The sequence below is a fragment of the Halichoerus grypus genome, chromosome 3, assembly GCF_964656455.1.
Source record: "Halichoerus grypus chromosome 3, mHalGry1.hap1.1, whole genome shotgun sequence".
NCBI classification, from domain to species: domain Eukaryota; kingdom Metazoa; phylum Chordata; class Mammalia; order Carnivora; family Phocidae; genus Halichoerus; species Halichoerus grypus.
The window spans coordinates 56,520,856-56,547,270 of record NC_135714.1 but is presented as its reverse complement, the minus strand read 5'-3'; the positions used below and the strand labels follow the sequence as shown (position 1 = coordinate 56,547,270).

General features: G+C 38.5%; 1 protein-coding gene across 6 annotated transcripts in view; it reads right to left on the bottom strand.

Annotated features, from left to right (window-relative positions):
• SLC4A4 (solute carrier family 4 member 4) overlaps positions 1–26,415 on the bottom strand; it is a 346,035-nt gene that overhangs the window by 40,226 nt on the left and 279,394 nt on the right. For all 6 annotated transcript variants that reach the window (XM_078068751.1, XM_078068750.1, XM_078068748.1 and 3 more), the window contains 2 exons: positions 14,594–14,785; positions 1,315–1,428 (listed from right to left, as the gene is read on the bottom strand). In XM_078068751.1, the coding sequence (XP_077924877.1) occupies positions 1,315–1,428; positions 14,594–14,785 (306 nt within the window). The remainder of the gene's footprint in view (positions 1–1,314; positions 1,429–14,593; positions 14,786–26,415) is intronic.

Genomic DNA, 26,415 nt, shown 5'->3' with positions numbered 1-26,415 from the left:
TTCTACTACTGCCAAACTGTAATAGTTTCACATAACAGAAAAAGCTACAAATATTTTTATATGCTATAATTGAACTTGCTTAAATACTCTGGTCTTTCTTATACATTTGAAAAATGAGCCAGAATAACTGGTTAAATCCTCAGAAATATTACCCAAAATAAAAAATACGATTATTTTTCTAGTTCTCCATCTATCCTGTCAGATCATACATCTGTACTACAGAAAAAAAAAATATTTTCCTTTCCTTTTCCTAATGCTAAATAATGCAAATAAACCAAATAGAATCCTATGAATTATTTTCTCTACATTTACTAGTCAATTTTCTGAAGATATTTCTGTCTTCCATCTCCCTTTGCTCATAACTACATCACTGAATCTATTCGCATTTTACTACCTTTATCAGGTTGAGAACTTGGAAGGGAAGGAAATTTCTCTTGTTCATCAGTGCATTTCAAATCCCCTGTAAAGAGCCTCGCTCAAAGCAAACATTCAATAAATATTAACTTAAGTGAACTAATCACTGAATGATTGAAAACTTATCTTTGCTAATGAGTATGAGATGGCAGAGATAATGCAACAATCTATTTGCTATACCATAGATACCACTTCCTCCTTAAGTAGTTATTAAGCTAAACTGCAGTTAGTTTAATTTTTCTGAGCAAGTATATAGTCTCAGTGATGGAGAGAGAGGCTAGGAGTGTTCTACAAAACAAGTGAAAGACATAATGAAAAATTAGGGAGGGATATGTAAGAATGACTGAAATGTAAATTTTACCCATTAGGCCTGCACAAACCAACAGATTTATAAAATGAGTAATTCCTATATCTTCTTTGTAATAATTAAAATGCACATTACATACAAACGTGTGTGTATATGGCAGGTAGTTTGGTAGCAGGAAAAGAGCACTGATTAGAAATATAATCTTGGGCATTTTCTTTAAATCTTTATGAGCTCCAACATCAACTTCATAAAATCAAGATGATGATAGTTACATTACATCCTAGAATTACTATACGGATCAAGGTGATAAGTTGTATGGAAATACTTTGGCTCATCTTAAATTCTCCAAAAATATAAAGCAGAGTTTGTATTTTTCAATAAAAATCAATATAATGTGAACCTTGCATTTGATCCTAATCAGGCATTTGATTTTAGTGAAGAAATAGACAGTGTATACACACGCCTAGCAAAAGACCACCTCTGAAATAAAGAAACAGATAATCACACAAAATGAACTCAAAAACATACAACAAACTCTAACAGGGGAAAGAAAGCCATAGAGTCCCAGGAATGACCAGCAGAAGTTCACCTACCTTGAACTCGCTTGGCACAATTAGTTTTGGAGTATCCACACCTACCAGGGCATCTATTACACAAAAGATGAGAATGGACAAGATAATGGCAAAGTCACTGATCAGTTTTCTTGCCTGAAAAAAAATAAAAAAGAAACCAGGGACTGCTTAGCACTGGATTAATATATTTGCCTGTGTTGGAAATGAACAAAATATTCTGTATTGGCTAGTGGTTTACAGTACCAGCGTCACCAGCAAATTAAAGGAGGTGTCACACTGCAGAGAGATTATTTTTCACATTGTTTTTGCATCACTTTCTCATCTGGCCAGAACTAATCTAATCGCACAGAACAGATCAGAGAGACAGAGAGAGAGTGTGTGTGTGTGTGTGTCTAGGCAGGGGAAGGGAATTACAAATAACATATTCCTGAAATACTGTACAAACCCTCTTCCTGTATGCAGCACAAAGGATACGCAGGTAAGGATGAAATCTCAAAAAATCTACACAAAAATATAGAATTCTGTTTATCATTTGCAAAATAGCATTGTGCGTATAGGGCAAGATAATTCCATAAAGTAACCTGAAAACACTGTGAATCTAGCAGGAGAGGGGTTACAAGTTCTAGGTGACTGAGTGGACTCAAGACTTCAGAGGAACATGAAGTGATGGGAGAGAGAAATGATGACATCACTACCTCTGTCAAAGAAAATACTTTTCACTGTAGGCTAGTGCTTAAAGTCTCCTGTATGTGGGGCATCTCTTCACCACCACTTCTTAAGTGTGGTTGCCATTGGTTGGCAAACTCGAAGCTTCCAAAGTATCTGCCTCTGGTCAGGTCAAGGGCTGGGGTTTAGGGGTTGTAACATTAAACCCAAACCTTTCCCATGGAGTGGGTGCAGAATGGTCATTCTGGAGTCAGCAGGGGAGCACGGGACTGTTGGCGGCTCCTGTGTGGTATCTAGCGGCACTGATAATGGCCTCGGAGCATTGCTAGAGCACAGACGCCTGTGTCCCCATAAGTATGGGCACATGGGGGTGCATAATCTGATCATTCCACAAGAATTTACTCAGCACCTTATATTTTGGTGCTAGGGATACCACAGTGAACAGCACAGACACAATCCATGTCTTCATGAAGGTCACATACCCAAGGAAGCCTGCTTCTAAACAAATCAGGGTGGATTCAACAGTTATGAGGTTTCCTCAGGGTGAGCAGTCAGTGTTCTGGTACTGCCAGATGAAGAGAGATCAGGCAGGGGCTGAGTGGCTGACAGTTCTGCAGTAGGGGGACTACTGCAGTCAGATGTTCAGTAGGAATGGAACTGAGGAATGGAAGTACTTGGCAAGGTGGGTAGGCTGAAGGCCATCATTGTGTTCTCTTCTTCACCGCTGCCCGGTGCCAGGAGCCTTGGGTCCTAACTAGCAGCAAGACCAAAGATGGCCCTGTTGGCTAGGAGTTCCTTTCCCTTTTGAAGGGCTGGGTTCTGCTAGGCTTAGCTCTCTTGAGAAGTCACACAAAGAAGCAGAAAGACAGCCATGGGCTATGTTAGGGGCAAATTAACACCAATTATACAACAGTGTCAAGCACAAAAAGATGGCAGGGATCAATATGGGGAGAAAAATATAGTGCAGCAGTTAGGAGCACAGTTTCTATAGCCAGGTGACCTTGGTTGGAACCCCAGCACATTCATTTTCTATCCGTAAATATCTATCCTTTCTTAGCTTCAACGACTCCATGTGCAAAATGTAGCCAAAATAATCCTTACAACCTCACCGGTTTGTTATAAGAATTAAATAAGATAAGCCATGAAAGTGCTTAACATAACATCTAGAACATAATAAACTCTCCTAATATATGTCAACTGTTGTTTTTTCAAGTTCCATGAGGCCTCTTTGGCTGAAGAAACCACTGGAATAATTAAATAATCTACCATCAGGAGGTCTTTAGAAGGAATCATCAATTCCAAGAAACAAGATATAAAAGCCCAGTAATAATATAGAACTGCCACTCAACTAATTTTGGTTGGAAGTATCTGGAATCCCTGCAGAAAAAGGATGTTTCCCAGGGCTCAGTACTGGAGGAAACTCCCATCTCTTAAGTTTTGTGCAAGTAAGTGTTGACACAGGCAGCTCAGGATGGTCTGGCAAACATGGTCATATGAAACAGGTTCAGGAATATATTAAGATGTTACAACAATCTCCCCGATCCAGTAGGTCATAAATCACTGGAAGACCAGAGGTCTTTTTGCAAAGGCAAAAAAGAAGTTATCTCTTTACGACCCTCCCAGTCCTTATCCAGTAAATCCAACTTGTTGACAATTTAGACACATTAGAAGTTGTTCAAAAGGGGGGGGCATCGTTATTAAAAAGACAGTGCTCCTCCTTTTTCTCATCAACAGAAGTAGAGGGTAGCAAATGAATCCAATCTTCAATTCCTTGGTAGACAGCCCCAGCGCGCCTGCACCTCTGGCCCTGCTAGGGAACAGACCTACATGACTGGAATCACTACCAGACACCTGGGAAATATTGCTTCTTTAGTTAGGAGAAGAGGCATTCTGAGTCTTCCATAAACTGAACACTGAAGCCCTAAACCTGCTCTTTCAGTAGTTCTCTCCATCTTAATTAATGGTAGTTTATTTTTTCCTATTGCTTAGGCCAAAAACTTTGAACGACCCATATAACTCCTCTTTCTATCATATCCTACATCTAAGAGGTCAGCAAATTACCTTCAAAACGTACTCAGGATGCTGTCACTTCTCACCACCTCCATTGCTCCCTTGTCTAAGGCACCATTTTATCTCCTGTGGTTTCCTGCTTCTTATCTCATCTTCCTGGTTCTATACTTGCCCTCCTTCAGTACATTGTCAAGGTAACCCAGAATAATCATGTTAAAATTTAGGTCAGATGATGTGGTTGGCAAAATAATGCCCCCTTAAGGATGTAAATGTCCTACTTCCTGGAACCTATGAATATGTAATGTCGCATGGCTAGAGAGAATTAGGTTGCACACAGAATTAATGTTGCTAATCAGATGACCTTGAGATTGAGGATATGATCCAAGATTATTTTAGTAGGTCCAATGTAACCACCAGGTTCTCATAAATGAAAGGGGGAAGCAGAAGAGTCAGTGTCAGAGTGATGCACTGTGAGAAAGACTCAACTGGTCATTGCTGGCTTTGAGGATGGAGGAAAGGGCCACGAGCCAAGGAATGTGGGCAGCCTCTACAAGCTGAAAAGGTAAGGGAATGCATTCTTTCCCAGAGCCTCCAGAAAGAATACAGCCCTGTCAACACCTTGACCTTAGAGCATTGAGACCCATTTCAGTCTTCTGATCTCCAGATCTTAAGACAATAAATTTGTGTTGTTTTAAGCCAACATATTTATAATAATTTGACATAGCAACCATAGGAAACTAATATAAGTAAATAGATTATCTAGTTTAGTTTAGTTATTAGTTTCCCAAATTGATACACATTGTATATACACGTGGAAGAAATACTATATATGTGTGTGTGTGTGTATGAAATATTATAAATTTGGAAGAAACCCTCAGCAATGGTATTCCTGTCAAATGTGGTACTATTATACCATAAATATAAAAGTAGCTAAAAAGACAAATATTAGTAAGATTCAGGACTACATTTCTTAAAATTTATGGGGAAAAAAGCTACTTTATTAATAATATTGCTTAACCTCATTAAAAATCACAGCCAGGGTGATATGTTCCATATAAAATATTCACTTCTATTTCCCCTTCCTTTCCCTTAAATTGTACAGTACAGTTCAGTTACAGCAGAAATCACTCCTGGAGAGTGTTTATGATCAGACATGCATTTCTAAGACACTGGATCCAGTTTAAACTTCATAGTAAGGAAATGGATTTTTCCCAGACTACTTTTGTATTCAACTCCAAATCGTCTAATTGGAGAAGGCAGGCAGGGGTGCTATTTTAGTAGACTGTTCAGGTCTTACCCTATACTAAAATTAAACTTTAATTTGAACGAGGGAAAACTGACAGTAGAACTATAAAGTGCCCTAAAAATGTCAAGTGCTGAGTAAATACAGCTTTTACTAGATACACCCTAGGACCTGTGAACAAGAGCTTTGACTTTAAGGAGATAAGAATCACTCTCTTGAGGTCCTTCTCACATTTCCAAACACATTTAGGAAAAAAAAAATACATGAATTTCCCTTCATGTTTTCTGTTTATTTTACTTTCCATTTTCATCAAACTTGAGCTCTTTCAAAAACTCCAAAACAACAACCTTTTATGTGCCAACATGTAAATAAAGAAATCAAATTAGAAATCCATAGTTTCTAATTCCCTTCTAGCTCTTCTTGGTAATGATTAGAAGTGCCAAAGTTTTCATGAGAAACCTGTTTCCACAGGATTTCATACCTAATCCTGTGGATTTGGGAGGTTTCAAATCTAGCTTGGACAGATATAACTTGTGGATGTCCTTCCAGCCAAACACTAAGTCCCTCCAAGTTCAAACTTCAATATCCTAGGCACATAAACTATGACAATCTAAGTGAAACACAAATTAAGACAACTCATATATAGCAAGGGCTTGCTATAAAAAAAAAAGTTTATTTTTTAATGGTAAACAGATGTGCTAAAATGTAAGAGAATTCCTACCTCCATTCATGAATAAGGCAAAGAAAAGTGTTTCAACGAAGATCCTTTTATATCAGACTGGTTTTGAGCTCTTTTATTTTTGTTTACCATTTTTTAATTTTAAAAATGAACAGGAGAAAAATATTTCTGTCCTCTACAGAATTAATTATAAAATATCTCAACTAATCTAATAAGAAACACTAAGAAACAAGCTTAAATATTTAAACTATCAAAGTAAAGAAGAAATTACATGGATAGGAAGCGAAATTCAAATAACCATACACTGTTCTCTTGTTCTGGGGCAAAAACAACCTAATAAATCTACTATAAACATACTCTTCATGAAGGATGGTACTTATTAATTATTAAGAGAGTCATAATCATGGAGACACCAGCAGGGAGAAGCTAGTTAATTTACAGGAGGAAAAAACGAATCTGGTTTCTCTGAAGCCCCAGAGGACATTTGGTTTTCACTTTGAGAGGGCTGCAGCTGGTCCTAAATTACCCGGGGGAAAGGCTGTGCGCCTGCAGGGCGGCTCTCAATGGATGGAGCTGTTACAGAGACAAGTACAGAAGCAGGGACCCTGTGGGTTCTCAGTAAATATTAATTCATGATGTCAATTCCTCTCACGACGGTGGTGCTTGGAAACTGCTAAACAACAGTGTAAAAAAAGCATTTATTGTAGATGAGAAAAAGTATACCAGACAAATATGTGCCTTTTGGCAATCATGAAAAGGCATAAAATACCATGAGAATTTTGAAATTTGATCCCCCCCCCGCAGTAGTCAAAGCATAGCACTATAAAAGAAATAAGCATTGATATCAGTATAGCAATCATAATACACTGTACTTTGAATCAATAATACCCACTATAGTTAGAATTCAATAAAAGGAAAGTCTGATTTAGACTCCAGGATTTTAATGCTGTGAATTCTAGAGTCAGAGATTCGAGGAACAAAGAAGGGAATTGGATTGGGCACTTCCTCTGGGTGGTGCTTAGAGCTTCCCGATGGAAGTCTACCTTTAAAAAAATTGTTTTTCCAAGCATGGAACAGAGGGAAGTAGGCCTATGGAGTCTTTCAGCAGGAATGTGAGTGAGACTTCAGCCCACTCGGGCCTCTTCCTGCATCCTGCTTCAAAACTGAGCAGCAGAACAAAAAAAAAAAAAAAAAAAACCTAGTAAGTGTATGCCAGAAGCAAATGATCAAATCCCATGGGACATACTGTGTCTCAATCTGGCCACTATTATTCTAAGTAGAAAGTGAAAATCTGGAGCTTTTCCAGAGATGGGTAACCAGAGGAACAGGATTCCGGAAAACACACTGCATAAAAAACGATGGAAGGCCTTGAGAAATTGTTGGGAGACCCGTCTTCAAATATGTGAAGTCTGTCACGGGGAAGAAAGACTAACTTGTTCTGTGTAGCTTCTAAGGGCAAGGGCAGACCCCGCGGACAGAGGCTGTGGCAGGGAAGATTTGTGTTTCTATCGGGAATGCCTTCAGAGATATGAGTTCCTGTTCTAAGAAGCATTCAAGCAGCCTACAGATGACCCCTTGTCAGAAATAAGAGGCAGGATTGGACTAGATGGTATTCAAAGTTCTAACACTGAAATGCAATGATTAAGACCCAATTATCAAAATTTCTTGGCCCTCTAAGAGGGTCTTCTTGATATATCCCCCCAAAAACATCATAATAAAGAGTTCTAGGGGCTCCTGGGTGGCTTCGTCGGTTAAGCAGCTGACTCTTGATTTTGGTTCAGGACATGATCTCAGGGTTGTGGGATTGAGCCCCGCCTCAGGCTCCGCGCTCAGCAGGGAGTCTGCCTGAGATTTTCTCTCTCTCCCTCTCCCTCGGCCCCTCCCCTGCACTGCTCAATTGTGCTGTCTCTAAAATAAATAAATAATCTTAAAAAAAGAAAAAAGAGTTCCAGGACTTAAAAAGAAAGGTGGTTTTATAATTATATCAAGGTACAAAAATTAAAATTTTAAAAAGAATAATTAAGTCATACGTACAAATCAGACAGTTTGGAAATGGAGCAGGAGGGCCATTTTGCGTTAAGGAGTGGATTTCAATGCTGGTGACTTTTCTATGATGGGCAAGTAAGCTGAAAGTGTTTACGACCAATGAAGTACCAGGGTCAAAATTATTGTCCATAGACTGCTTCTGTGCCACCATTAAAAGCTCTCACAAAACACCTGGCTGATCAGTGCTCCCAACCTTATTTTGATTAGGGCTCAATTCAGGTTCGCTGCATTTTTTGTCATATATCTATAAGAACTGAAGTATTTATAATCTTTGTTAAGTGCTTAAGAGGTTGAGCTAGACTTATAATCAAATACCCTTTTGTCATTCTTAAGAAAAAAATATGAAAACCAATATTGGATTAAACAAATTTGACTTTGAAAATTATATTCCTTGGTACAAAATAACACAAGAATTTGAAAATCAGATTCCCCTTCATGACAACAAAGTCATTTTCTGAATGAGTTTCAAAGGCATGATGTGGTCTGATGTTTCTGCAAGAACCAGCCAAATGTCACCCAGCATTACTAACACTAGAATGGGACAGAGAATACATGCCCATTATTTCTTCCTAATTTTTGGATACATTATTTGTTTTAGTTTGATAGTTTTTACCATTCACCAGAGAGTTTCTGGGAAAAAAAGAAAAAAGAAAGGGGTGTCACCTGATTCTTATAAAGAGCTGTTTACCAACTAAACACATCCTACTTTAATAGAACTGTCACAGGCCAAAATGTCAACTAAAAGTCATGGAGCCAAAAATAGAGCAAATTCTGGAATTCTAGACTGTGTTTCACATGGATAAAAACTAAATTTGTCACCTAACTATATTAGCTCATTATATGTCCACTGAAATTCCTGAAGCCCTATACTTTTTTATTATCCATAAAGCCAGTTCCTCAAAGACCATCATCAATTTACTTAGGTCACAGGTAAGCACCAAAGTTTGATTCCACAGAAGATAGTAAGCATGAATGGAGCAGAAGGATCAAAATGAGTCACACTCATTTGAAAACCCAAAAACCTAATTTATTCAACAAATATATACTTAATTCCTACTAGGGACCAGGCTCATGAATTACCCATCCCTACCACCTAGTATTGTATCAAGCACACATTAGGGTCACAATATTTTTTTTTCAATATTGAATTAATATACTAATTAATTACAGAATACTGTTTTTAAAAAAGGATATTAAAGAACCTCCTGCTCAAGTGTCATCTAAATGAAGTGTAGAAAGTGTCACAGCTGTTGACGTTACCTGGAATTTACTTATTTAACTACCAATAACAATCTGGAGGCATATTAAAAAAAATCTTGGCTCACCTGGGTGGCTCAGTCAGTTAAACATCTGACTCTTGATTTCAGCTCAGGCCATGTTCTAAGAGTCATGAGATCAAGCCCCATCTTGGCTGGGCATGGAGCCTGCCTAAGATTCTCTCTTTCCCTTTCCTTTTGCCCCTCCTCTCTCTCTTTCTCTCCCTCTCAAAATACATACATACATACATACGTACATACATACACACATAAAATAAAATAAAAAAACAAAACAAAATAAAATAAAATAAAATAAAATAATCTTACCATTACATCAATTCATGTGAGGGTCAAAACTGTTACTTATTCTAATAGGGGGAAAAGAGGAAATTAAGTGGTTCCTAAAGAAAGACATTTTTATGGCAAGTACAACCATCAGCCAGCCACACTATATTTGACTATATATCAAAGTATCAGTAAATTTTGCCTCATTTGGAAGTTCTCCAGCTTTATGAGTTCTACTACTACTAATCACACTCCTGCTCTCAGCTACTGCTTTCATTTTACCAGCGCATGTGCAGGGAAGGCATCTCTGTTGCACGCATATGATCACTTGCTGGTATGGCACTCTGGAAGAGCATTTCAGGTGCATGCCCTGAGCCATCTGCCACAGAAGATCCCAGATGATGCTGTGATGCTCCTCCAGGAAGCTCTGATGCCAAACGTCTTTGACCAAAGACTTGAGGCTCATGGAACAGACCAGTAACTGTATGGGATAAAAGTCTGACACATACCTCTAAAAAGAATGGGGAGCACAAAGAAGACAAACAGTGGGGTACACTGGTCTTCCATTCACATTCCCCTCGGCATTAGGCCTCTCTGGACTGTGCCCGATATACAAATTAAATTCCTGATAGACAGGCTAATAAAGACAGACTCTTTTACCTTAAGTGCTTATACTGATGGATTGCCACTAGCCTCCTGAAGGAGAGAAAGTGTGGATAACTGACCCTGGTCTTGGCCAAGGTAATGACTGACAGAACTAGGGGAAGAGAAGTGTAAGTATAAGGGAGAGAGATTAGAGCGGGATAAACGAGGGGACTGTGACAAATTTAATTTGATTAAAAAAAAGAAACTTGGAGAGGCAAATGTGATAAATATCATCTTTTGTCACACCAGATCTATTTTGTACCCCTTATCACCATGCTCTCTGCCTTGGGACATGGGGCTGTGTGGTCTGCAGTAGGTTCCCTTGCTCTCCAGCTGGGTTAGGCCTGGAGCAGCCAGGGCAGGCTATCAGAGGAGAAGAGAGATCAAAGTACTTATTCCCACAGCTTTATTGCTGTGAGGTGGCCTCACGCTGGCTACATCTCTCCGTCCAAGGTCACAGCAGCTCCCAGGATAGCTTTCTCGAGGCTTTTCTCTTCTTCTGGGTTCCAGCAATCACTTCCTTGGCACAATCTTTGGGCCAGAGATGGACAGTAACAACCCCACTGCTATGAGCACTGGACACTACACTTTCCCTTATGGGTTCCCAAAACCTAACTGCACTTTCGTAAATAATGCTTAATAAACCCTTCAAATCATCTCATCCGAGTGTATAATTTGTTTCCTGCTGAGACTGATAGACCAAATATGATTCTGAGATTTTGATCTCGGGTGGCTGTAAGGGTAGATGATATTATTAGCTGAGATACGGAATACAGGAAGATGAGTGTGTTCAAATGTGGAAAGAAAAACCACATTTTGAATTTGCTATGTAACAACTGTGGATCATCCAGAGAGAGAGGTTGGCAGCAGCTGTACGAGGGGACCTGGCATAAAGATGGAGATAATGATTAATTTTTTGAAATCTGTAACTCCGGATCATTGCTATAAGCTCTAGCTTAAAATGGAGAATTCACTTAATTTAGGAGATGGAGTCAGCAAACTGTCTTTAAAATTATAGAACACTCGAGCTTAAAAGGATGTTAATTGTCTTCTAGCTGAGCACTCCTTTTATGGGTGTGGTAACTAAAGTTCACAGTTAGTTCTCAAAGGGCACACTCTTAGTTAATGGTAGGGCTAGCACTAGAATCTACATCTTCTGGGTTCTCACATCTGTGCTTTGTCCACAAAATGCAGCATTCATCACTCCTTCACTGCATTCCACGAGTCAGCAAGGATGGAGTACTGAGTCTGTGTCCAGCCATGTGCTAATTGATGTAAGGAATCATATAGAAGTAAAACAGTTTTCCAGCAGTTTACAGTCTGAATTGACTAACCTACAAATGTTTAGAAATGAGAATGCAAAAGAGAAATGGCTGGGCAAGCTAAAGGAAAAGAGGATATTTTGTATGACAAGGGCACTGTCATCTAGCATTAGCAATTTGAGATTTTAGCAGTTTCATGTGAATGGCTGGTATGAGCGAGGAAGTAGTAACAGTTGGCTTGATCCTTGTCACAGCAATCGAGGATTGTCTAATTTATTCTGTTCAAGCATACAAGTTGTAATTGTAGAACATAATATGTAAGCATAAGAATCTATAAACCTATTGGTCTCTATCTAGAGAGACCACCCTTCTAAATGACAGCTTAAATCCAAACATATTTTGGCAAATGAGAGAGCAAAAAAGATGTTATTACTTGTGCATGTATGAATTTATGTATGTACTGCTATTATTTAGCTGTAAATATAAAGTGAGTAAGAGAGATGACAGTCTGAAAGCCTACACACCTCAACATTGCTCCTTAGAAATCACATATATTTTCTCCTCTCTGTTTTATCTTATGATTGCTATATACAATTCTAAACTATGCTGAGAAACCTCTTCATAGGAATTGCAACTGGAATGCTATCATTATTCCATTTTCACATGCTGATGACTTTCTCAGCAGCACTTATCAACATTGAGAAATGACCTGCTTGGGCTCTTATAAGGGGAAAATTCCTTTAAGTCTGAAGAGCTGTTATCAATTTGGGAGTTCTTGCTGAAGAAAAAGGTGATGCCTACATAGGCAGTTGAAATGATCTCTATTCATCTTAAGGTTGAAACTAGTTTATTTTGTAAATTACAACTTAACAATTGCTTCACACATTTTCTACTTTTCACCTGCTATGTCTATATAATAATTTCAGACTTTGGCAAGTAGGAAAGATAAAAAGGGTGATAATTCCCAAGATGTGAGCCAAAAAAAAAAAAAAAAAGAGAGAGAGAGAGAAAGAGAGAGGTCTAATGAATTAAAAACTAAGAAGGAAAAACCTCAATAGGGAAGAAGAATCATCCTCAAAGACATTTACCTAAGGCATCTGGCCTACACAAAACTCGTACCATTGAAGAGGTGGATTAAGTAAGCATGTTTCTCTGTGTGTGAACTGGTATTACAAGCTCAAATATCTTCAGGGATGGGCAGTTAATCTGAACGTACAGAGCAGCCAAGTCTTAGACAATAGAGAGTTATGAGGACAATAACTATCTGAAAAGTACAGGTTCCATCTAAGGCCTCAAGTGTGTGTGTGTGTGTGTGTGTGTGCGTGCGCACAAGTGTGTGTGTGTGTGTGTGTGTTTACACACTATGGTCTAAACAAAGAATGGCTGTAGGCTGAATTCTGCCTGTTGACCACCATTTTGCGATGCCTGTTTTAGACACATTAAGTTGAATACTTCTTTCTACATTTTACTTTGTAAAAATTTTTCATTCCTTGGCCCAGCTAGTTTGGGACATCTCATTATTGCTATGGTCTCAGTGCTGTGTCACCCTCAAATTCTTATGTTGAGATCCTAACCCTCCAAAAAGATTGTATCAGGAGGTGGTGCCTTCAGGAGGTGCTTATTAGGTCATAAGGGTGGAGCCTTCATGAATAAGATTAGTGGTTTTATGAAAGAGGCCCTACAGAGAGCCCTAACCCTTCCTCCATGCTTGGACACAGTGAAAAGGCACTGGCTATGAGCCAGGAGGAGGGTCCTGACCCAAACTTGCTGGTACCTGACCTCAGACTTCCCAGCCTCCAGAACCATGCGAAATAAATTTCTGTGGCTTATAAGCCACCTAGTCTATGGTATTTTGTTATAGCAGCCCAAACAGACTAAAAACAATGATCAATCCTTCCCTTTTCAATTTTATAAGAAAAATCAGTTTTTATAAGAAAAAGTCAAAATATTTCCTCAGTGTGAATATATTATGTTTCATATGTAGGAAATGAAAGAAAGTAATTTCAGCAACTCTATCTCATGTCTTCTAAAGTCTTTCCACTCCTTCCACACAAAACACAAGGGTAGATATTTCATGAGATTCCAGCTGCAAAGAGCAGCTCATTGATAAAAATCAGGTATAATCAGGATTACCTAAGAAATACTGACATCCTAAACACTGAGAACTGAACTGCAAAGCAAAGGATTATCTTAGTTTCACTCTGCAGGTAAAAAAACAAAACGCCATTAACTAAATGTTGCTCTTATCTTGTAGTGTCTCCATGAACCACAGTTTTGACTTTACGTTCACCCAAGCATATTAATGGGAGACAGGATGTCTGCACAACCCAGCTCAATTATCTGTTTTTCTGTTCTATGGTATGCATCATTATGGGAAGGAAATTTTGGCTCAGATGACGCTCCTATCTTATACCAATACTGGTGTAACAACACAGTTTAAGTTTATTCCCAAAGCCCATAATTCAACTACTAAATTACCACATGTACAGTTCATGAATTAGAAATTCTACATCAAAATTTCTTGCTAATATGAAGAGTTTTTGCTTATGTACTTTAAAACTATGGATTTAAAAGGTCTTTTTCTTAAAAAAAAAAAAAAAAGAAGAAGAAGAAGAAGATAGCAGGAGGGGAAGAATGAAGGGGGGGGGAATCGGAGGGGGAGACAAACCATGAGAGATGATGGACTCTAAAAAACAAACTGAGGGTTCTAGAGGGGAGGGGGGCGGGAGGATGGGTTAGCCTGGTGATGGGTATTAAAGAGGACACTGGGTGTTATATGCAAACAATGAATCATGGAACACTACATCAAAATTAATGATGTAATGTATGGTGATTAACATAACAATAAAAAATTTTTAAAAATGCATTTCGAAAACTAAAAAAATAAATAAATAAAAGGTCTTTTTCTTACTCGTGCATTTTTAGATACTAGAATACATCCCACTTTTTCCCTCAGTACAATAAGAATTATGATAGAATGTACGACAGAATTATGTGAGCAAAATCCTTGGAAGGCTTTTCAAAGCTGGACTTCAATTTGGTTAAAAATACATAATACACACATGGACAAAGACTGGAAATCAATTTTTAAATGCACAAAATTGTATTGTGAAAGTTGAATTACAGGTGACTTTTTCATTCTGTAACACTGTATTATTGTTGATACAGTATAAATTCAGTGAAAGTTATTTAAAGCTTAGGTACTTACCGTGGTTGGAAAATAACGGCTAGTTTTGAATTTTTTCAGAGCCATAGAAGAGGTGTAGGTGCCCAAGAAGAGTATGAAAGACATGAGGGTGATATCAGGAACAAAATCACAGTTGTTCCCCACGAGCTTTCCTCCATATTTCAAACACTTCTTCGTTGACAAAAATGCCCAGTCAAAGGTAGCATTATGGTACTGAAGAAGAAAAACACAAAAATTTTTCTAGAGAACACCAACGCATCAAAAGCAGCATTTGATATTTGATGGGCTATGTAGGGATTAGGCTAAAAGTCTCTGCCGAACAGCTGGCGGGTAACCACTGGAGGGTGAAACTTGATGAAGTGTTAATGGAATAACATTGGTAAGGGAGGCCAGGAGGCTAGCAATGATTGAAAATACAATGGAAATGATGCAATCTGTTACCTAGTTTGAGCTACAGTCCTACAGTCACCCATTTGTTCAACAGAAACAAACCACAAAGTCCTTCTTTCCTGTCAACCTTCCTGAGAGTAAACTGAGACACACTAATATCCATAATGTGAGACTCTCTAAAACACCTTTGTTCAAAAAGTACTTACTTTCGCAGTGCACGGCTTCTTTGGACTCAAGCTGATGGCCCTATGGTCAATTCTCTCTAAAAGTTTTATCAGGCTAACCATGAATTTACCCAGCACTTTCACAAAAGAGCTATTTCTTTTCTAAATAACTAGAGACTAGTGGTTTAAGGAATTAAGCTGTAAAAATGCTGATGGTCCCTGCGTTTTCAATTGCATATCCTGATAAAATACAGCTTTTTGTTGTTGTTGTTGACTCCAGGTCAGCTTCATGAGTAGTCAGTGCTAGAATACGCTGTAATGGGCTATGGATTTGTGTGGGGGTTATCTAATCTATCCCTATGTTACATGACCTCAAGCTCATGGGTCAATTTTCAAATTTTCTTCTATCTCATGAATTGCTATCGTGTTGTTAGTACTTCTTGATAGCAGCTAACTCCTGTTCCTATTTTCTGTTTCTAATATGCAGGAGACTCTTTTTGCTAGCACAGTGAAAGGCCAGGGCACTCATCCCCTAGCTGCTCGGAGTTTTAGCTGCCGCCAGCTCACACCTGCCTACAGTCACATAAGAGCTACCTTACCTAAAATGTGATGCCCTCTTGCAGCCACTTACACAACACTCATGGGGTGCTGACTACAATTCCCCTAAGTATGCTGAAAATCTTATGTGATGGTGTTTAGGAGGTGATTTGGTCATGAGAATAGAGCCTTGATGGTTGAGTTTCATATCCCTATAAAACAGGCCCCAGAGAGCTCCCTTGTCTCATCTACCATATGAAGACGCAGTGAGAAGGCAGCTATCTATGAACCAGGAAGTGGGTCCTCATCAGACACTCAAACTGCCAGTGCCGTGATCTTGGACTTCCTCTTGGGTCCAGGGCTAATGAGTATGTCATGTGTTAAAAGAAGAGTTCTTTGAGAATACCTTGCAAATAAATATGGAAAGATAAACTTCTCCTGTCCTTTGGGGCAAGAGTTCTACCTCATATCAAACACATCATCAATATCCTTTACTACTCAATGAATTCTCTTGATGTAAGTAACCTGGTCATAAAAGAAGATCACACATGTAAAAGAAGGATTTCTGACCAGAAAGAGTCATATTGTTATAGAGCTCAAAAGGTAAAGTGCTTTACATAAGTCAATGAAAAAAAAATAAAATCTAGATCTTTCCCTGAAATATTTTTTTCTGTATTAGTTTCAACTTATAAACAGCTGAATTACATAATTATTCTTTTATCAAACTCTTCTTCTGAGAGGTGATTAATCATGTCTCATCTTGTTTTTCAGATTTCTGCATATGGATGTTTTTAGCAGAACACATTTAAAGTTTAGAGGTCATAATACATAACAGATTTCTTTGTTTTCAGATCAGCAAAAATTTGCCATAATATCACTTCAGCACTTTAATATCAGCAGATTCCTTCTTTATAACCCAAAGAAGTAAGCTGTGTTAAGACAATCCCAACAGGCAATTTTTATTGATTTTCTTACAGAGATTCAGGGTGAGGCGAAAAACAATACACACGTACATAAAAATGATAGATATGTTTTCTCATTTACATCAACCTAAAATGCCAATATCACTATTTTGTAAGCCTCAAGTGATTTTTTGTATTGTCATTCCGACAATTTAGCTTCCAAACCATCTGAGGGCTTTAATATAAAAACTTCCGGCAGCGTGCACAGACATCTCAGAATCTATATACACGAAGTTTCCCACTCCCATAAAAGTTTAACTCTAGCAAATAAATAATTCTATTTAAATATCACTGAAGAGGCATCTATATCATTTGTGTTATTTCAGTGTTATTATTCCATATAAGCTGATATCAATGAAGATTAGCTTCATAGGACTTTAGGCAGCATTCATATCACAAACTAAACATTAAGACAAAGCATGGTTCATCTATTAATGGTGTGTATATGTAAGTACAAAAAGTAGAGTTTTAGATAATTAGCTAATAATTTAATTGAAACAGATCTAATTTATAATAAATTTTTACCCCAATATATCTCATTTTGTTATCTATGAAACAGAAACTTTTGGGTACAAATGATAATTTTTACTTCAGAGATCCATTCTGCTTTGCCTATGTGAAGGGAACATAAAAAAAGAAACTGTACAGATTATAGTTACCACTTGCTATAACCCAATAGTTTTCAAATTTTAATTATCAGTGAAATATTTCTTCATGTAAAATCTACCCGAAACCCCAATATTTAAAACTGATAAAACTGAGTTATTCTGTGCTATGTAGTTAAGAGGCATTGAGCTTCTCTCTCTCAATACCCCTGATCCACCTCAAGGCAGACACTGAGTTACCTCTCTGGAATCCTAGCTTAGTCTGAGGGGAACACTGCTTTAAAAACAATGCTGTCTTATTAAAAGTTATCTATATCTGGGGCGCCTGGGTGGCTCAGTCGGTTAAGCGTCTGCCTTCAGCTCAGGTCATGATCTCAGGGTCCTGGGATCGAGCCTCACATTGGGCTCCCTGCTCAGTGGGGAGTCTGCTTCTCCTTCTCCCTCTGTCCCTCCTCACCCCCCACCTGTGCTCTCTTTCTCTCTCTCAAATAAATAAATAAAATCTTTTAAAAATAAATAAATAAATGTTATCTATATCTATCACTTATAAGTTATCTAAAAGATAGTAGATGAGTAGTTTAATCCAAGACTGAAAAAACTATATCCCACAGGCCAAATTCAGCCTGGGCCCTGTTTTCATAACTAAGGTTTTATTGAGACATCATCATGCTCATTTCTTTACATAACATTCATCACTGTATTTGTGCTAGAACTACAGTGTTGAGTAATTTCAACAAAGACCAGATATCTGACCCATAAGTCCTAAAATATATACTCTCTGGTCCTTTACAGAAAAAGTTTGTCTGCCTTGGTTTAATTTCTTGTCTAAGACTCCTATATCACTTTCTATTATACTTTTAAATAAAATCTTCATGCTTCATTCATACTAGTACATTCCACATTTTTGTTTGATGAACTTTTATACTTACATTATTATTTCATGGATAGTGTTTTTGATACTGGTTGAGTCACTGTAAACAGTTTTGGTTTTGATCATTTGTATTTTCAAATTGCGGTAAGTCATAGAAAAAGCAAAAAGATGGAAATGATTCTTTCTCAGGTTCACACAACTCCCAAAGAATTTATCTGAAGTAAATGCTGAACATAATATCAAAACAGCAGACTGGGAAAACACCCTCATGGGCTTCAATCTCAGCTCTACCACTATTTAATTGGAAAACAGAAAAAAAGTAACTTCACTTTCCTGTGCAAGGGTCAATAAGACTTTTCACTTACATGGCTGAAAAAGAGGACCAGGAAGGTCACTATGATCACAGTACAGAATAGTACTCTTCACATGCAAACCACTCTGATTATCACTCAGGACGTCATGGTGGAAAATGTACACCAAGTAACAGTGGCTCCTAAAAGAGGGCAATCCTGGGTTGGACATATCCAGCACAGATGTTAAGTGACCTGAAGAAAGAAATCCCTGAGTCCCCTGAAATATCACGTAAGATACTATATGCGTGAGTGTGTATCTGGGAAAAGCAACCACGGATTTCATTAGAACCTCAAAGGAAGCAGTGATACAAAGAAGCTTTAGAAGCACTGCTCGGGTGCTGTCATAAGTGAGATTATTCCATCCTCATAGTACAACATTCTCTTTGTATGTCAACCACACTCCAGTTTTCATTTACTCTAAGAGCAAAGTCACGATCACAAGACTGACGATGACTTGTTAATTCATCAGCAAATGTTCTCCAAATAAAATAAGAATTGTTTTGTAACTACTTCTTGGTAAACTACATCCCTGTTTGAATCCTCATGGGCATTTTAAATTTAACATCTCCAAAACTAATTTCTGATTCCTCCTTAAATCCTGTTCCCCTAGGATCTTGCCCATCTCTGTTAATAGCAACTTCATCCTTCTAGATTCTAAAAGCAAAAAACCTTGAAGTCATTGTTTATTCCTCTCTTTCTCACATGTCACATTATGGCAAAAATGATCTCAAAATCCATGCAAAATTAGGGGTGCCTGGCTGGCCCAGTTGGTGGAACATGTGACTCTTGATCTCAGGGCTGTAGGTTCCAGCTCCAGCTGCTACCACCCTTATTGAAGCTACCATTATCTCCCCTGGGCTTAATTCAGGAGCCTTTTATCTCACAGCTTCTGTCCTTTATTCCTTATAGGTGATTCTTACTCCTCTGTGGCTTTGATCTTTATTTCCTATACAGAATTCTATACATCATAATTTACTACTTATGTCAAAAGTTTAAGAACAAAACAAAAGGAAACGTAATCTCAGAACCCCTCTGTCTGTCAGAACTCTAAGAGCACATTATCTCTATTTCTCATGATGCTTCTAACTTTCCATTGCAAGAATACTGTGGCCCTGCTGCCCAGAGAGATGTCTAATTTGTCTGGAGACCTAGATCTAGAAGAGATGTCAGATGTGAAGATGTCAACTTAGGGGAAGGAAAAGAGTGTGAAACATCTAAGGTACCCACAACAAAGTGAAGATACCACAAAAGATTATGAATATACCATGAGAGTGATGGGTAAAAGGAAAGGTACCTAAGAATGTTGAAAATCAAGGGAAGAGGAAAGGGTCATATGTGGAGGAGAGCTGAGAGGGTCTAGTGTTGCCAAGATGATGAGGGATGAAGACAGCAAAATCCACATTGTTTTTTTTTTTTCCTCTTAAATTTAACACGTTCACAACTAACTCCTAATACTGAATACTCCTAATATTGAATACTAGAGGGAGATTCAAAGGAGAGAACTGAGTTGAGAAATAAGTGAGGATGAAAAAATTGAAAAAGCTACCCAGACTATTTTTTCAAGAAATACAGTAGCAAAAGGATAGGCTAGAGTATGCAAGCCCTACAAGATCAAGGCAAGTTCTTTAGGGCTGATGAAGACTTCTGCAGTGTTTGTGGTGGTTGAGAAAGAACCCGGCTATGGGGATGGAAGGAAGGAGGGCATGCTGGAAAAAAACAAGAATGGGGAAAGGAAGGTGAAAGATTAAGTGAGAGAGAGACTGACTCGGGCTTTGGCAATTTTTTGCACCAGGGATGGATAAAGGCTAGAAATGACAGAAGTACAGAGCCTGCAGACCAAAGGGACTATGTGTCACTAAAAAATAAGAAAGAAGAACTGACCAAGACAGAGGCAGGGTTTAACTTATGATACATCAGGTTCCCAAAGAAATTTTAGTTAACTGAAATCATTCATCAAGATCCAACTGTTTGACATATTCAAGGAAGATATCTACCAATTTATCTACCCTTTTTATCTGGAGAACAAAAGTGAAGTAAAATAAACTTTAAACTGAAACTTGCCAGATAAAGGGAGGAGTTAAGATGGCAGAGTATTTGGGGAACCCTAGGCTTGCCTGGTCCCTTGAATACAGCTATATCAACATCAAATCATTTTGAACAACCAGGAAATCGATCTGAGGATTAAGAAAAGAATCTGCACAAGTGGAGGGAGAGAACGTGGCAGATGCAAGGTTTGGAGCTGTGAATTGCGGGAGAGAAAAGCTGTGGGGTCGCCGAGGATAGGGAGCGCTTTTCATGGAGTGAAGTCAGGGAGAGAGGGAGAGAGTGGGAGAGGGAGCAGTGCATAGGGTTTGCACAACATGCTGTGGTGAGGGGATCCACTGGGTTGCCCTGGGAGAGATCGCGCCCCTTCCTTTTTTTTTTTAAGATTTTATTTATTTATTTGAGAGAGCAAGATAGAGAGCAAGAGAAAGAGCACGAGCAAGGGGAAGGGGCAGAGAGAGAAGCAGACTCCCCGCCGAGCAGGGAGCCTGATATGGGACTCAACCCCAGGACCCTAGGATCATAACCTGAGCTGAAGGCAGCCATTTAACTGACTGAGCCACACAGGCGCCCTGATCACGCCCCTTCCTGGAGTACATTTGGAAGAGGGTATATTGCCTCTCCAAGGACAAAAGGCCTGCTGGGAGCCTTTGAACAGCCGTTCAACAGTAGGGGACAGAGTTACACACAGAGGGCAGATAACCTGGTCCCAGCTTTTCACTGATCATCACAACAGACTCCAGCCACCGTGTGTGCGCACCATGGGACTGCTTTTCTGGGACACAACAGTGCCGGGTGCGGCACTGTGAGGCTCTCCTCCAGGGCAGGCGAGTGGGTCCGTGCCTTGCTGTGCCCTTTAAGATCTGGAGTTTTGAATCCCAGCCACTGGCCAGAGATAAAACACAGGAGAACTGCGGTGCCAGCCATGTCAACAGCCCGGGCATGGACAGGCTGAGGGCAGGGATCTGACACAGGAGGGGAGACTGTTCCCTTTCCTTTGAGGGCCTCCTGAACAGCGGCAGCCATAGGTTCCCATCCCCAGGGACGAGAGGGTGGGGTGATGCCATCTTCCAATCCCCCCCCACTGCTCACCAGCACAGTCAGATTTCAGAGAGAAACACAGCAGCTCCAGTGGAGGCTGGAGTCACGTATACCGAACTCTGCACCCACTGTGCCCAGCAGGGGCATCTTTGCCAGGGCAGTTCTGACTGTGAGCCTGCACAGTGGGCCTCTCTCCCAGAGGACCAGCACAGGCCACCTGCATGCACCAAGTCTACTGATTACAGAGTGCTCCAAAGCATCAGCTTCAGTTCTGGTGAAAATAGGACCAGGCTTTCTTTCCTTTTTTTTTTTTTTTTCTTTTTTCTTTGGTATTAGGATTATAGTTTTTTGTTAGTCTGTTTGCTTTTTTTGGTTCCTTTTCCTTTTCTCTTTTCTTAGATCAGGACTTTTTTTTTTTTTTTAATTAGGCTTATCTTAACAAGCAAATCAAAGCACACCTAGTTAAAGGTCCAAACATTCCCCAATGCAAGCAAGGAGGAACTCTGTAGGGGACTGACCTGTGGGAAAGAGCAGCCAAAACACAACAGTAGAGTGTACACAGCATACACCAGAAATACTTCCTGAAGAGCCAGGCCCTGGACAGTATATGATGCCTTCTTAATATGGTATTACTCTCAGGAGCAGAAAACATAACAAGCTTTCATAATATGCAAAAGACAGAAACCTAGACATAGTAACAAGATGGAGGAATTCTCCCCAAAAGGCAGATCAAGAGGAAATCACAACCAGGGATTTGTTCAAAGCAGATATAAGCAATATATATGAACAAGAATTTAGATCAACAGTCACAGGAATACTAGTTGGGTTTGAAAGAAGCACAGAAGACACCAGAAACCCTGGCTGCAGAGATAAAAGACCTAAAAACTAGTCAGGCCAAAAGAAATGCTATAACTGAGAAGCAAAACCAACTGGATGTAATCACAATGAGGACGAAGAAGTAAAGGATCAAACAGGTGATATAGAAGATAAAATTATGGAAAATAATGAAGCTGAAAAGAAGAGGGAAAGAAAACTATTAGATCACGAATATAGACTTAGGGAATTCAGCGATTCCACAAAGCACAATAATATCTGTATTGTAGGAGTCCCAGAAGAAGAAAAGTGGGAATAAGGGGCAGAAGGTTTATTTGAACAAATTATAGCTGAGACTTTCCCTAATCTGGGGAAGGAAACAGACATTCAAGTCTAAGAGGCACAGAGAACTCCCCTCAAAATCAACAAAAACAGGTCAAGGTCACAACACATCATAGTGAAACCTGCAAAATACAAAGATAAAGAGAGAATTCTGAAAGCACCTAGGGAAAAAAGGTCTTTAACCTACAAGGATAGACACATTAAGACTGGCAGCAGACCTGTCCACAGAGACCTGGCAAGCCGGAAAGGAGTGGCATGATGTATTCAACATGCTAAATGGGAAAAATATGCAGCCAAGAATACTTTACCCAGCAAGTCTGTCATTCAGAATAGAAGGAGAGATAAAGAGTTTCCAAGACAAGTAAAAACTAAAGGAGTTTGGAAACACTAAACCAGCTCCGCAAGAAATATTAAAGGGGACCCTTTGAGTGGCAAAGAGAGAAATAGAAACAAAGACTAGAAAGGAACAGAGACAATGTACAGAAACAGAGACTTTACAAGTAATAAAAAGGCACTAAATTAATATCTATCAATAACTACTCTGGATGTAAATGGACTCAATGCTCCAATCAAAAGATAGAGGGTATCAGAGTGGATAAAAAAAAACAAGACCCATAGATATGCTGCCAGCAAGAGACTTATTTTAGACCCCCCAAAGACACCTCCAGACTGGAAGTGAGAAGGTGGAGAACCATCTATCATGCTAAAAGACATCAAAAGAAAGCTGGAGTAGCCATACTTATATCAGACAAACTAGATTTTAAACCAAAGACTAAAATAAGAGATGAAGAAGGGCATTACGTCATAATAAAGGGATCTATCGAACAAGAAGATCTAAAATTTGTAAATATTTATGCTCCCAACTTGGGAACAGCCACATACATAAATCGATTAATAACAAACTTAAAGAAACACATTGATAATAATACAATAACAGTAGAGGACTTTAACACCCTATTCACAGCAATGGACAGACCATCTAAGCAGAAGATCAACAAGGAAACAAGGGCTTTGAATGACACACTAGACCAGATGGATTTAACAGATATATCCAGAGCATTTCATCCTAAAGCAGGAGAATACACATTCTTTTCAAGTGCACATAGGATAATCTCCAGAATAGATCACATACTGGGTCACAAATCAGGCCTCAACAGTACAAAAAGATTGAGATCATACCGTGTATATTATCAGACCACAATGCCTTGAAACTTAAAGTCAATCACAAGAAACAATTTGGAAAAACCACAAATACATGGGAGGTTAAAGAACATCCTACTAAAGAATGAATGGGTTAACCAGGAAATTAAAGAAAAAATTAAAAAAATACATGGAAGCAAATGAAAATGAAAACATGACAGTCCAAAATCTTTGCGATTCAGCAAAGGCGGTCATAAGAAGGAAGTATATAGCAATGCAGGCCTTCCTCAAGAGCAAGAAAAGTCTCAAGTATACAACCTAACCTTACACCTAAAGGATCTGGAAAAAGAATAGCAAATAAAGCCTAAAACCAGCAGAAGAAGGGAAATAATTAAGATTAGGACAGAAATAAATGATATAGAAATTTTAAAAAAGACAAAACTAGGAGATGGTTCTTTGAAAGAATTAACAAAATTGATAAATCCCTAGCCAGACTTATCAAAAAGAAAAGAGAAAGGATCCAAATAAATAAAATCATGAATGAAAGAGGAGAGATCACAACCAACCCTGCAGAAATACAACCAATTATAAGAGAATATTATGAAAAATTATAGGCCAACAAATTAGGCAATTGGGAAGAAACGGATAATTCCTACAAACATATAAACTACCAAAACTGAAACGGGAAGAAAGAGAAAGTTTGAACAGACCCAGAACCAGCAAAGAAATTGAATCAGTAATCAAAAATCTCCCAACAAACCAGAGTCCAGGGCTGGATAGCTTCCCAGGGGAATTCTACCAAACATTTAAAGAAGAATTCTTTTACCTATTCATCTGATGCTGTTCCAAAAAATAGAAAAGGAAGGGAAATTTTCAAACTGTATGAGGCCAGCATTATCTTGATTTCAAAACCAAAGACCCCACTAAATAGGAGAATTACAGACCAATATCCCTGATGAACATGGATGCAAAAATTATCAAAAAGATACTAGCTAATCGAATCTAACAGTACATTAAAAGGATTATTCACCATGATCAAGTGGGATTTATTCCTGGGCTGCAGGGGTGGTTCAATATCTGCAAATCAAACAACGTAATACACAACATTAATAAAAGAAAGGATAAGAACCATATGATCCTCTCAAAAGATGCAGAAAAAGTATTTGACAAAATACAGCATCCTCTCTTGATAAAAACCCTCAAGAAAGTAGGGATAGAAGGAACATACCTCACCATCATAAAGGCCATATACAAAAGACCCACAGCTAATATCATCCTCAATGGGGAAAAACTGAGAGCTTTTCCCCTAAGGTCAGGAACACGACAGGGATGTCCACTCTCACCACTGCTGTTCAACATAGTACTGGAAATCCTAGCCTCAGTAATGGGACAACAAAAAGAAATAAAAGGCATCCAAATTGGTAAGGAAGAAGTCAAACTTTCACTCTTTGCAGACGACTTGATCCTCTACATAGAAAACCCGAAAGTGTCCATCAAAAAATTGCTAGAAATAATACATGAATTCAGCAAAGCCACAGGATATAAAATCAAGGTACAGAAATCTGTTGTATTTCTATACACCAATAAGGAAGTAGCAGAAAGAGAAATCAAGGAATCAATCCCATTTAAAATTGTACCATAAGATACCTAGGAATAAACCTAACCAAAGACGTAAAAGATCTACACATGAAAACTATAGAACACCTAGGTAAGAAATTGAAGAGGACACAAAGAAATGGAAAAACATTCCATGCTTATGGATTGGAAGAACAAATACTGTTAAAATGTCTATACTACCCAAAACAATGTAAATATTCAATGCAATCCCTATAAAAATAACACCAGCATTTTTCACAGAGCTGGAACAAACAATTCTAAAATTTGTATGGAACCAGAAAACACCCCGAATAGCCAAAGTAATATTGAAAATGAAAAGCAAAATGGTGGCGTCACAATCTCAGACTTCAAGCTATATTACAAAGCTGTAATCATCAAGACAGTATGGTACTGGCACAAAAGCAGACACATAGATCAATGGAACAGAATAGAGAACCCAGAAATGGACCCACAATTGTATGGTTAACTAATCTTTGACAAAGCAGGAAAGAATATCAAATGGAAAAAAGACAGTCTATTCAAAAAATGGTGTTCGGAAAACTGGACAGTAACATGCAGAAGAATGATACTGGACCGCTTTCTTACACCATACACAAAAATAAATTCAAAATGGATGAAAGACCTAAATGTAGGAAAGCATCAAAATCCTACAGGAGAAAACAGGCAGCAACCTCTTTGCCCTGGCAATTTCTTACTAGACACGCCTCTGGAGGCATGGGAAACAAAAGCAAAAATGAGCTACTGTGACTTCATCATGATAAAAAGCTTCTGTACAATGAAGGAAACAGTCAACAAAACTAAAAGGCAATGGGTGGAATGGGAGAAGATATTTGCAAATGACATATCTGATAAAGAATTAGTATATCTAAAATATATAAAGAACATATACATACAACTCAACACCAAAAACAAACAGTCCAATTAAAAAATGGGCAAAAGACAGACATTTCTCCAAAGACATTCAG